The sequence below is a fragment of the Stegodyphus dumicola genome, chromosome 11, assembly GCF_044657685.1.
Source record: "Stegodyphus dumicola isolate Sdum_Otavi_A_Nest chromosome 11, ASM4465768v1".
NCBI classification, from domain to species: Eukaryota; Metazoa; Arthropoda; class Arachnida; order Araneae; family Eresidae; genus Stegodyphus; species Stegodyphus dumicola.
This window is the reverse complement of record NC_140778.1, coordinates 82,481,144-82,493,626: the sequence shown is the minus strand read 5'-3', so window position 1 is coordinate 82,493,626 and position 12,483 is coordinate 82,481,144. Positions and strand designations below refer to the sequence as shown.

Genomic DNA, 12,483 nt, shown 5'->3' with positions numbered 1-12,483 from the left:
TTAAAGAATATGAAGATTTAAAAATTATTAGAACACTGCTCGTATTTTGTTATACTTCTAACTTGGAAAAAAAAAATCTTCCGGATTCTACAATTCTGAAGTTTTAGTTACATGCTCCATTACATAACGCATTTGTAATCTAAGTTTGTTTTATTTGGTTATTAATGCAGTTATATGTAATCATGTCGAAACATTTATCAATACGTAATGGATGTAGTTACCAAATAATTTTTTGCCATCGGTGTTTGTTTACATCATGATATTAAGGATTTTCTATAAACTAAACTTCTCGAAATTCACATAAAAAAGTGGAAAACAGCCAATTATAGTAACCCAGACAAATAGTTTGTGACGTATTGTTGCCACCAGTCACGTGAGACCCGCTAACTTCCGTAAACCGTCAGCGTTTGTAGTCGCATAATTGTAACGGACTTTAGTTAAGCTCCTTCGTTATGAACTTTCATCTTCTTTATTCTTTCAGCCCCATAATATTTTTAACATTGTATGAGCCTCATTATATTTCTTTTCTTGTAACCCACCCTTTCCGCTGGTTTTAAAAATTTCTTATTTCCGTTGCTTTACCAAAGAATCTGTAAGGATTCTTTACAAAGAATCTGTAAGGAGATTCTTTGGCACTCTCTAGATTCCTTGGCTTTACTTCCCTCCGAAGCTAGATTTTTTACCCTGCGTAAAAAAGCCTTAAAGGTGCAAAACAAGACATCGGCGCACATGTTTGATGTGCTGGAAGAGAAACATGTCAATTTACTTATATTAATGGTTGAATTTTACGTTATTAGTCAGGGACCCTGAGAAAGTTACGTAGTGTTGTTTCCATTAAACGTTTATTAATTTTTTTACAAAAATAAAATGGTTCGCAAAAAAATCGATAATAGGATTCGTATTTTGATAGAGAATTGTGTTTCATCTCACCATCGATCCTTGATTGTTATTGTTGGGGAAAAAGCACGTGATAGCGTATGTATTTATTTTTCTCACTTTGCTAAAAAAAAAAAAGTAGAGAGTACTGTTTGTTATTAATCATTAAAGTTTCAAAGTATAAAATTTTCATTCTTTTTTTAAATTCGAACTTGGTCGTTTGTAATCTTTTAACCATCAGAAATTTCCTTGGCAATTTTCAACGCAAAATTGCCCATCAGAAATTTGCTTAGCAATTTTCAACGCAAAATCGCAAAACGAAAACAATAGTCCTTCAGGGACAAAGCCCCCTTGGACTAATAAAACATCAATTCTTTAACATACCTTTTCTTTACGTGCATACGTTAACACTTCCCACGGAAGCGCAGAGAGAACCTGGTAAATGTAAACATCGCCAACTTTGGCGATAATATTTCAAATATGGTAACCCAGCAGATTTATCCTATTCGCTTATTCGAAGTTTGCAACCATTCCTCTTGCGTTCATTTTGTTGAATTATCACTGTCATTGTTCGCATTTGCAGATTTATATATTATTCTTCTCTTATTTATTATTATTTTTTCTGAATTTTTTAACAACGAATAGATAGAAATATTTTCGTAGATAGGTGCCGGTTCTCAGTTCGGGATGAAAGGAAGAAAATACGGTGGAAGGGGTGAAAGCTAATTTGGGTTGATCTTTGGATTATGGTAACTTGGCGAAAATTTGGCGACCAACTCTGCTACAGCAACCCTCTATTTTTTTTTCGCCGCCATTTTGTCTTCACGGAGTAAAGACATGTTTCTTTTCTTTTTATTTACTCAACACTTTTTCCAACAATCTAGTAGCCGAATTACACTTATGCTAGAAATTTTATGTAACAAAACTGCTTAATCATGACAAATATTAACTGCAAAATTGGGAAAAAGTGCAGAATCGCAAACTCCTTGCGCGTTTTTCAGAATAGCACATACACATAAACCATTTACACATCGACTTATTTTTACTTAAAAAAAATCCCAGAATTGCACAAAAGTGGCATTGCACACACTCTTAACTTTATCCATCTACACTGCTATTTTCTCATAAATTACAAAATTTTGCACGAAAATGCAGGAAAATTTTGTGAATCTTTAAACTCGATAAAAAGCACATATATGAAATTACCTGATCGCGAAAAAGTACATACCCTTTCCAAGGATGAACATTTCCACGTATAAAATAAATAAAATATCCAAAAGCTTTTACCTCTTATTATATTATAAACGTCACTAACGAATTTATACGCAAACATTAAAAATAGTTACAAGTACTTAGTGTCAAATATTTAAATTATTTCCATACATGTTTACTTCAACTGAAATGTATACCAAATTCCTACAAACATAAAATTCACAAAATAACTATCATTTAATTAAAATATCACTAAACCATATACACGTCGACTTATTTTTACTTAAAAAAACATCCCAGAATTGCACAAAAATGGCATTGCGCACACTCTTCACTATATCCATACTATTCAAATGTATTCCAAAATACTACAAATATATGACTCACAAAATCACGATCATTAAATTAAAATATAATTAAATTAAAAAACACTACTTAAAATATAATTAACCACATACATTAAATGAATAAAAATTAGATTACAATCCTAATTACTTTAAACTAAATCATTGCTAATAACAATTTTCCAATAATACCACATTAATTTATTTACTGCTTACATTTAGTACAATGCATAAAAATAATATCCTCAAATGATTAAAAATACTAACTTACCTAATCTTCTTCAGAACCTTCATTACGTGGCATCAGTACTACTGCTAATTTCTAAATCCGAAATCCAGTAGTCAACTGGAAGTCTATTGACCAAGTAATAAGAAATTAATAAAATTTCACCTATACCCCAGATTTCATGCACCGCCATTTAAACTTAACTGTAATATCCTTCCTTTCACACAGTCTCAACTTATTATTATTATTATCAGATAAACGCATTAAAAATTTAGAATTCACTTTACATAGCGCCATGCAATCAGAAAATTAATCAACACTATTTCACACAACACACAATGAAGCTTAATACAAAATAATTTTTCCAAATTAATCCCCTTTTCTGATTAAAGAACTGTAATTCGTCCATTAATGTCACATGACATATCTCATGATCTCTCATGTCCTTCACACAAAATAATGCGTAATCGGAACAGTACTTCTCACATTATTACCAAAGTCCTAGGTAGTAACCTTTATCGCCTCCAAAATTTCGCCAAACTACCTGTTACCATATTCCAAAGATCAGCTGCTAATTTGTAACACGGCTGTTTACGTTGTGTTCTTAATTATTAACAGCTGAAAGAACCAAGAGGTTTCCGCAAAAATGTGTATGTGCATTTTAAATAATAAAGTAATGCTTTTATTTTTATTATTGGTTATTGTCATCTAAAATTATGAGAATAAATCAATTTTTATGGTGTAAAATTTTAACAAGGTAATATATTGTTAATGCTTTTCTAACAATAACCTTTCAGAGGATGGCAAGTGTGACATAAATAGGTGATTAAATTGAAATAAAAAATATTATTGATTATCTAAGATGACAGAATAGTTTGATGCATTACCATAGTCATCAAAATCAGCAAACCACTGCTGGTGTAAGGGATATATTGTTTTCTGTGTTAAATGGAATTTAAGACAAATTTTTTTCGTTTATCACGTTTAACCGGTTAATTTCAGTATATTAATACTAATTTATATTTTTTAAATGAATTTTTATTTCCGTTATAAATGCTTATACAGTCAAAAGTCATTAATTCGGACACACATAATCCGGAATGATCTATAATCCAGACCTCAAAGCTAAAAACTTTCTGCGCATGCGTTGCATTGACGCATGTGCGTAAGACCTTTACGGCTGCGAATTTGCGTGTGCGCGTGCAGAAAATATGTTTACGAATGCGCGTTTAATGTATACCGGACGGGATAAGCTAAGCTAAAATTATCTAATTATCTATTTCAGTTAATGTTGCAGATTGCGTTGTTCCTTAATCTTCGAATTGGATCCGGCTTATTATTTTTTGTCGACTGTTAGAGCAATTTTATAAAAGTAAGCTTGAACTTTCGATTATTTCAAATAGAATTTCCGATATATATTTACTAATATGTAAAGGATATACAAAGCGAAAGTATCTTTCGGAGTCCATTAAACAAAAAGTAGAATTGCTGCAAAAAATGGATAAAGGCATATCCTTTGTTTATCTAAACTTTAACGTTTGTTTATCTAAACTTTGTTTATCTTTAACGCCGCGGAGCGCAATGAATTGGAAGTTGATCTGTCAACACTATCCTTATCTTAAGGGCAGATGTTTTTATTTTATTTGGCTTATAATTGCTTACTAAATGTGGTATTTCCTCTCGATGTACTCCGTCTTTGATATGATTTAAATCAAATGCCTCATCATTATAATTCACTTCCGATAGCGAAGAAAGTGACAGAGGTTATTGAAAACGAAAAAATTTCGATTGACAAATTATTCAGTATTCTCGACACAGCAATTATAGGACTTGAACAGCGGAACTTTGTAACTGAACAAGAAATTATGTCTGTTTTTGGAATTAAAGGGAATGTATTATCACGTAAAAAACAAAGCAACTTAAACAACTTACATTGAAAGAAATGTTTAATAAAGTAAAATAAATATTAAGCTTTTTTTTTTTTTTTTTTTGTAAATTTTGATATCCTTTAAATCATAATTGTTCTTTATTTCGTAAATTACGGTTTCATATTTTTAATTTTATAATTTCTGCATGCCATTTTACCAGATTTAAACTGATGATCTATAATCTTGAAAAATCGATAAGCCGGAATCGCCGAAGTCCCGACGAGTCCGGATTAACGACTTTTGACTGTATATTGTCTTATGCTTAATTTATTCTTTTCTCTGCTAACTTGAATTCAATACAAATTTATTTTCGTATATCACATTTAACCAGTTAGTTTTACATCTATATGCTTTTTATCTGTGAATTTTTGCTACCATATGCTTAATATATTGCTTTGTCTGCTAACTTGAATTTACATGCACTAAAAATCACGTTTACGGCTTGGCTCATCGTCGCCGAACCACGAGCTTGGCAAGTAAAATGCAACGCCAACGGGTTCTCTGCAGATGAAAATCCCCTCCCACCAGCATCTCGTCTACTTAAGCAATTCAATTAAATATCTGGTCGTATTGGCTCATCACCTGTGAATGGCGGATAAATACATATAATAGCATTCAAGAAAGCCATAAATCCATTCTGTCTATTTTATGTACTCCTTCCGGAAATTACTAGTTGTATCTGGAACAATATACTCATTTATAACACTAAGCAAACTTTCAGGCACCACTTTCATAAAATATTACGCACGTGCAACCAAACACAGCAATTCAAAATCTCGGTCATACGAAAGGGTTACTATTACCAAAAATAGCCAAAATCGCAACTTATCACAACATATTTGGCAATATTCACAATTTTCCCCAAGACTAGTTTTTCCAACATTATCAACATTAAGGTTAAAAAACCTGCTTCACGTAGCGGGCTTCCAGATTTCACGAACAATCCATACCACTTGGCGATTTTTTTCAGGCAGAAACCAAGCGGAACTGTACAGTAAATTTCAATCGTAAAAAGAATAGCTATCCTGTAAAACTATGCTAGCGTTCAATATTACCATAAGCCTTTTGCTATTTGCAGTACTCCTGTAATCGTAGTTGTTGATAATATTTAGTTTGGTATTGTATAGAGTTCTCATCTTGGTATAAAAATATTTGGCAAAATGATAATAATAAGTGCAGAATTGGACAACTATTAAGTTCCTCATGAATTCTGTTATCGTGCATGTATCAAGGCACAACCCATACTGAATAGGCTAACAATTCATGGCACAAAATGGATTTATAAATGATTTACTTGTTGTGTGTTGTTTCGAGTACTTAAGGGGTTGAGTTTTGCATTACATGCTCCAAAGTTCTTAATAATATCCTGTATATGTGTGAACCATGTAAGAGACTTTGTGAGGATCACCACAATTTGAGTGACTGGCTTAGCCCAGGGCAGAGTGGTACCAAAGAATTAAAGATTTATATGAATTTTAATTTTTATAAACATGACTGCAGTTGTTTTACTGACAACCTGTATTTTCCATTTTTTTAGCCAGGTCTCTAATGCTTGTGTTTGATTTTGAAGGTCTTCTATGAATGTACTAAGAAATGCATTTTATGCAAGGATCGCTGTGTCACCAGTATGCATTGCAAGTGTAGTGTTGAGAGAGCAAGCGATTTCGTTCATATAGATGTTGAAGATGGTGGGACCTAATAAGGACCCCTGTGGGACACTCTTTAAGATAGCTCGGCAGGTGGAATATGTATTTGAGATGTGAATGACAAAGTGTCTACTTGTTATTAATCTGAAAGTTTCAGACAGCGATTTTATGTACAACATCCTATGCTAGGTAGCACATATGTAAAAAATTCAGTAAATGTAAACACCTCCAACAAAGGCAATAATAGTTCAAATCTGTTTTCGCGTGTTCGGAGATAGCAACCATTCGTCTTACATTGTTTTTTGGTTTCTTACCTTAAATTTTGCATGTTGTAACATCAACCTCATTGTTCGCCTTTGCATGTGTAATTCTTCACTTATTCACTATTATTTTGTTTGATTACCATGTTATCTTTCCTGAATTTTTTAACAATGAATAGATGAAATTATTTCATTCAAGTAAGGAAGTTATCTGTAGTGGTGTGCAGTACTTATCCTATACTATTGGATAACCATGTACAAATTAAAATTGGCAGCCATTTTTTACAGAAATAGAGTAAGTTGGATAATCATTTTGCCACCCTTAAATTTGCCTGGCCACATGTCTTCATCTTGTTCCCCACTAGGATCAGCCCTGGTGACGCGCTTCAGAAAGATTGTCTTCATCGAAAACATGTTCACAGCAAACAGCAGATCAGTGAGGATTCTGATGCTGCTGATTAACCCTCCGCTAGACACGGGACAATTACTAACATATTTATTCACGTGGTCCACATTTGTAGACCAAGATTTATTACTGTTTAAAATATACAGCAAAAAATTCTTCAATAAAAACTGTTCCATTTCTTTCTTTTAGGTATTTTAAACAGTAATAATATAATTTAAGAAAATTTAATTACGTATCTAGCAGTTGCTAGGAACAGTGAAAATTTGTTCTTATTTTTTAATGATTATTTTACATGCAAAGGCAAATCTAAAATAAAAACAACAAAAGTAAACAAAAACTAAATTTTCGAGTACGGAATTTATATAAACAAATAGTACTTACAAATATCATTTCTATTTTACAAAATAGAGTATTCTGCATCATCACACAAAGTTTTGGAATTTCAGTTATTCAAACGCAATACACACGTCAGCCATGTTTTCTTTACATGTGAGTTGGTGCCTTTTGCAGCAGTCTCATCTGGAAGAATTATTTCGATTTTATGGGCATATACGACAACATCGACATAATTTTCCTGTTTAGGTTTCTCCATAGCATTGCTGAACTTTTAAGATCTAAGAAAATCTTTGCACATCTTCTAATTTCCACAGGTAATTCTTCCATTGTAGATTTAAATTCTATTCATGGCTGTGTTAATGTTATCAAGGCTTCAATAAATTTTCGAATTTTAGTTGTTTTCTCAAGTGTTATTTACCTTGTAAACATAAAATGCATTTATTGCAGAGATGTTAAATAAGAAGTAGAAAACCGTCATTGCCCATTGTCTAGAATTCTTTACAACATTGTAGCTTTGGCACATTTGATCTATTAAATCTTTGCCTATTTTTGTTCTATTGTAAAACATTATCATTTCTGGATTTGCCATTTCTTTTGCTTCTGGATAAAAAGCATCACCGTGGTGCATACTTGATGCAATTAATGTAGCTTTATTTTCCTGGACAATAAGACACCAAATTGCATTCTTATTGAAATCCAAAAAGAGAATTATTCTCTTTCTTTTTTTTTCTTTTGTAAAAATTTGGGAGGTATTTCCCACTTGTCCTTCTTCAAGGTACCTACTAATTTTTATTTTCCCCCTTTTTCAAGGTTTCTGCTAGTGGAAAACGTGTAAATCAGTTATCAGTTGTAATATTGTGGTCAGTGCCTTCAACTGGCTGGACTAGTCGGAGAACAATTTCTTGGGCAGTATTCTTGAAATTGTATGGCCCTATGGGTTGTTTTGCTATGTATGTCTTAAGATTCCATGTCTTGCATCAACCAACACGAATATTTTTAGTCCATACTTTAGCTGGTTACTGGGGATATATATAATAGTGTCTTTGAATGCTAAAAGTTGTTCATCAATTGAAAGATATTCACTCGCAATAAAGTTGTTTTGAAAATTTGTCAGAAACAGCTACAAAATTTCCCTTATTGGTGCAAGTTTGTCAGTTTTCTTCCTTGCAATACAGTCTGTTATATTATCAAATCTTAGACATTTTAGTAAAAAAGCGAAACCTTTTTCATTCATTGAAAGGTAACAAGCCTCAATACCACTGCCTTTTCAGTTATCCCAAAGCTGAGCAGCATTTTTTCTGGAGCTTCTTAGAGTTCCTATCAAAAACAATATTCCAATCAAAGCACTTTTTTCTTTTCCATCAGTAAATCTAGCATCTTTAATGCTATCAAATCGGTGCTGAATACCTTGTATGTATTATTTGATTTTGTTATTATTCTTATAATAGGATCTTCTGAATGCGTTCAGTTTCTGATTTTGTTTGACTGGCATTTCCTGTAGGTCCATGTAAATGTGTAATAACATTGCTGCTTCTTGTGCGAACTTGCACCATTTGGACTAATTTTGCTCCACTTCGTCACTGTATCCCTTCCGATGTAGTATGTTACTGTGTATTCTCTCCATACCATTTACTTGTGATTCTAATATTTCTATCTCCAGTGTCGTTATGTAGGGATAGGGAACAGTAAATGTATATGAGAATGAACGGGGAGGTCTGTCTATTTGTACTGCAACTATTTCAATCGTTGTGCATAGTTCAAGAGTTAGAATACCCTTGCCCTTAATTATTAATGCCGGTTTTAGGCCACTGGGTTATAGTGCAGCCTGTAATTTAGCTGGAACCTGCAGATTTTTATTTTTAATTAAGAATCATTCTTGAACACATGCTATTTTTATTTTCTTTAATTCTTCTAAGTCTTTTTGAAGTTGCAGACTTACATTTCTAGATTGATTTGGGTTATTCTGAGCTTATTCATATTTTTTCTGTTGTATTAATTTGAACTCTATTAGTTTGCATGTGCAAATGTTATCCATACTACTGTGATGTGTTTCTAACTGTATAAACTCTTGATTTGCCTTTTTGCAATTTACACATTTAACTCTCTTGGCGATTTAGCCTTTTTTAATATGTCTTGTTTTCCAGCATCATGTGCATCTCTGCTTATAGGCAGTTAAAAAGAACCAAAAGCTAATTAGTGAGCTTCTAAAAAGAATTAAGATATAACTTCTTGCCAATGCATTATTGCAGTTATGAAGAAATCGGTAAAAAGTATAGTTTAGGGTACCCCTTGGCAAAATTTGCAATACATGGATACCGATTTTGTGCAATTCTTTGACTAGTTATTTTGGCTAGCAAAGCGGCGATTTTTGGCACAAAAATCTCTGCTATACAAAGCCAAAATAACAAGACAAACAATTGCACAAACTCGGTATCCATGTACACATCGACTTATTTTCACTTAAAAAAAAAAAAAAATTCCCAAATTGCACAAAAATGGCATTGCTACCTCTTTTAACTTTATCCATGTACACGTTGACCTATTTTCACTTGAAAAAAAATCCCAGAATTGCACAAACTTGCATTGTGCACTCCCTTTACTTTGTCCATGTACACATCGATATATTTTCACTTAAAAAGTCTAAGGAGCACCAAATTCTACAATATAGGCAAACAAAAAGTACATAATCTCAATAAAATAAATTTTAAACCAAACAATAAAATAACATAAAAAAGGAAAAACATGTTATACATTTAAGCACTACCAAAAGCAAATATTCACTTACCATGATTTTTGAGTTTGCTTCGTACAACCAAAGCCACGTAAAAATTAAAATATCAATCATATTCAAATGACTTTTTTCAAACCAGGTTCTCTTTCTGATCGAATGCTTCACATAGTGACCATCTTATCCTTTCTTCCTACAAACCCATTCAAATTCATCTAAACGGTTTTTACGTTCGACTAGAGGCATATCCTTCCTACATACAGGACATTTATAATAGCTACTAAGTAAACCTTCATTTATACACCAGTCAAGTAAAGCTCTTTTCCCCTTTCGCTCCAAATTGTACAGAAACTTCAAATTAATCTTACTACATTCGGTAATTCTACTGTCTAAAGAATCAAACCAACACACACCACAACACCACAAAAACGCTTACAAAACATCCCATGATTCAAAATTTCCCAGAATCATGCACCCGATTATGTCACAATAGGGTTTCCATAACATTCAACTACTCAGGCTACCATAAATGAAACAACAACTTGGCGATAAATCAAACAACAACTTCGCCATAATACAAGGGGTACCTTAAAGTCTACTCTACCCAAGAAATCTTATCGCAAGTAACTTGCGAGAGCTGCACTTGGCACTGCTGGAAAGAAAAAAGAAACACCAATTTGGAGTGTGTTTGATGCAATAAAACCTATTGTGGTAGCCTGAAAATATGTGTTATGCGTGAAGACATAAAGATGTTAATCCTGTTGACGAGTTAGATGGTGACAACAATATCACTTCACCTGATGAATGGAATAGTCTACTAGATGTTGCAAACCCTGGTATTAATTTTGAGGAGTTTGTTAGTGCAGTTAACGACATTGCCTTATGTACTTCAGTGGAATCTGAAGATAAGCAGTTGTGTCTGAGATGCAAGAAATATCAGTGAGGTGCAAAGGAAAGTGAGAAGGACAACATCATTCTTCCCACCAGGAAATGTAACACAAATACTGCAGAACATTTTGTTCTAACATCCAAATTGACAGCTAGTTTTGCAGAAGCCATAAGCTCAGTTGGCCATGAAATTACAAGAAGTTTTCATTCCCATCTGTGACAACGCAATAAGTAGGAATGTTTCATTACAAAATGATCCATGAATGCCTTTTCTCCAATTTAGTACACTAATTTATGTAGCACTGTAAAGTTTTCTATGATGACATGCTTAATATATAATATTTATGTAATTATATACTGTAGATGGTTAATGAGTAGAATAAATGGTACTGTAGAGTCCTGCAAACTTGACTTGTTATGAACCGAGATACTCTCGAATTTCTGAAAAGTCGAGTTTTACAGAATGAGGTTTTTCAGAACTCATTTAATATTTAACTGTAATTTACTCTAGACATTTTTAGCACAATACTGGACATGAAAAAGTAGAGCATACAATTAAATTAATGTTGATTTTTTTATGTCAAGTTCTATCACAATAGGAGTCATAAAAAGAACAAATAATGTAAGGTAATTGAGTAAGAAAACTTACGTACAAAAATGAAGAAAAACCATTTGTAGTTCTTGGTAGAAAAATATCGTGTGATGGTAGATTGTTACTCACACTCATTCCGTCGTCGTGTAGATTTATCTCATAGGCGACAGAGGAACAAAATGTCCATACTAGATGTACCTTGCTCCTCCATACAATGGAGCATTTCTTCAGTGGCCTTCAGTTCTTCATTATGGGCTTCATCATTTTAGCTTTTCCATTGTCTTCAATCACTTCGTTTTCTGATTCATTTTTATTTACGTTGTCTTTCACCAGTGCAACTATTTCTGCATGTCCTAAATTTCACAATTTTCATCTTGTCCCATCCATTCTTCAATGTCACCATCAGTAACTTCTTCGCAGCTTGGAAATTTCTTAATAAGTCAAATATTTCACAATTTTCTGTTTCTTCTCTGCTTTTATGAAATTAAGAAAATTACAGAAAAAGAACACTCAAATCTTTGAACAAAACAGGAATATGTAATATTTTTTCTGTTTGGTCTAGAGATATCTTAAAAGAGTTCCTAAAAAGTGGTAGAGTTATAAGAAATGTGAAGATATCGGGAGTCGAGTTTGTGGGATTTTACGTATTAATGCACCCAGTGGAAATTGCCAAATTTTCAAAATTTGCCAGACTGTGGCAACATAATAAATAACTGCTCATAATAGTCATTTCAGTGCCACCATTTTCTTATGCGTTCTTTTTAATTGTATTCCAAGTTGAAATGTTTTTTGTATGCAGATAATCATATTTTTCCCTTAAACTTAGTTTACAGGATTTTGATAAAAATTTTCAATGGAGAACAAAGAGAAAATGTGTTTCCTAGATAGTTGCTGTTACCAAGGGTTGCATGAACCCAAGTCTCCACAATTCTGTGATTTTTTTGTAAGCAGAAACATATCACTGTGTACTTTGGGGAAGAATTAAAAAAAAAAAAAAAAAAAAAATTCAGAAAGATACGAAGAAAAATATGTTTTATTTTT

At 32.6% G+C, this 12,483-nt stretch overlaps 1 protein-coding gene across 1 annotated transcript in view; it reads left to right on the top strand.

The window, feature by feature from the left end:
• The first annotated feature begins 700 nt into the window (after nucleotides 1–700).
• The window catches only part of l(1)G0020 (RNA cytidine acetyltransferase l(1)G0020), an 86,464-nt gene continuing 74,681 nt past the window's right edge, over nucleotides 701–12,483 (top strand). The window contains exon 1 of the mRNA XM_085826926.1: nucleotides 701–975. Coding sequence (XP_085683052.1) covers nucleotides 868–975 — 108 coding nt within the window. The 5' untranslated portion in view covers nucleotides 701–867. The remainder of the gene's footprint in view (nucleotides 976–12,483) is intronic.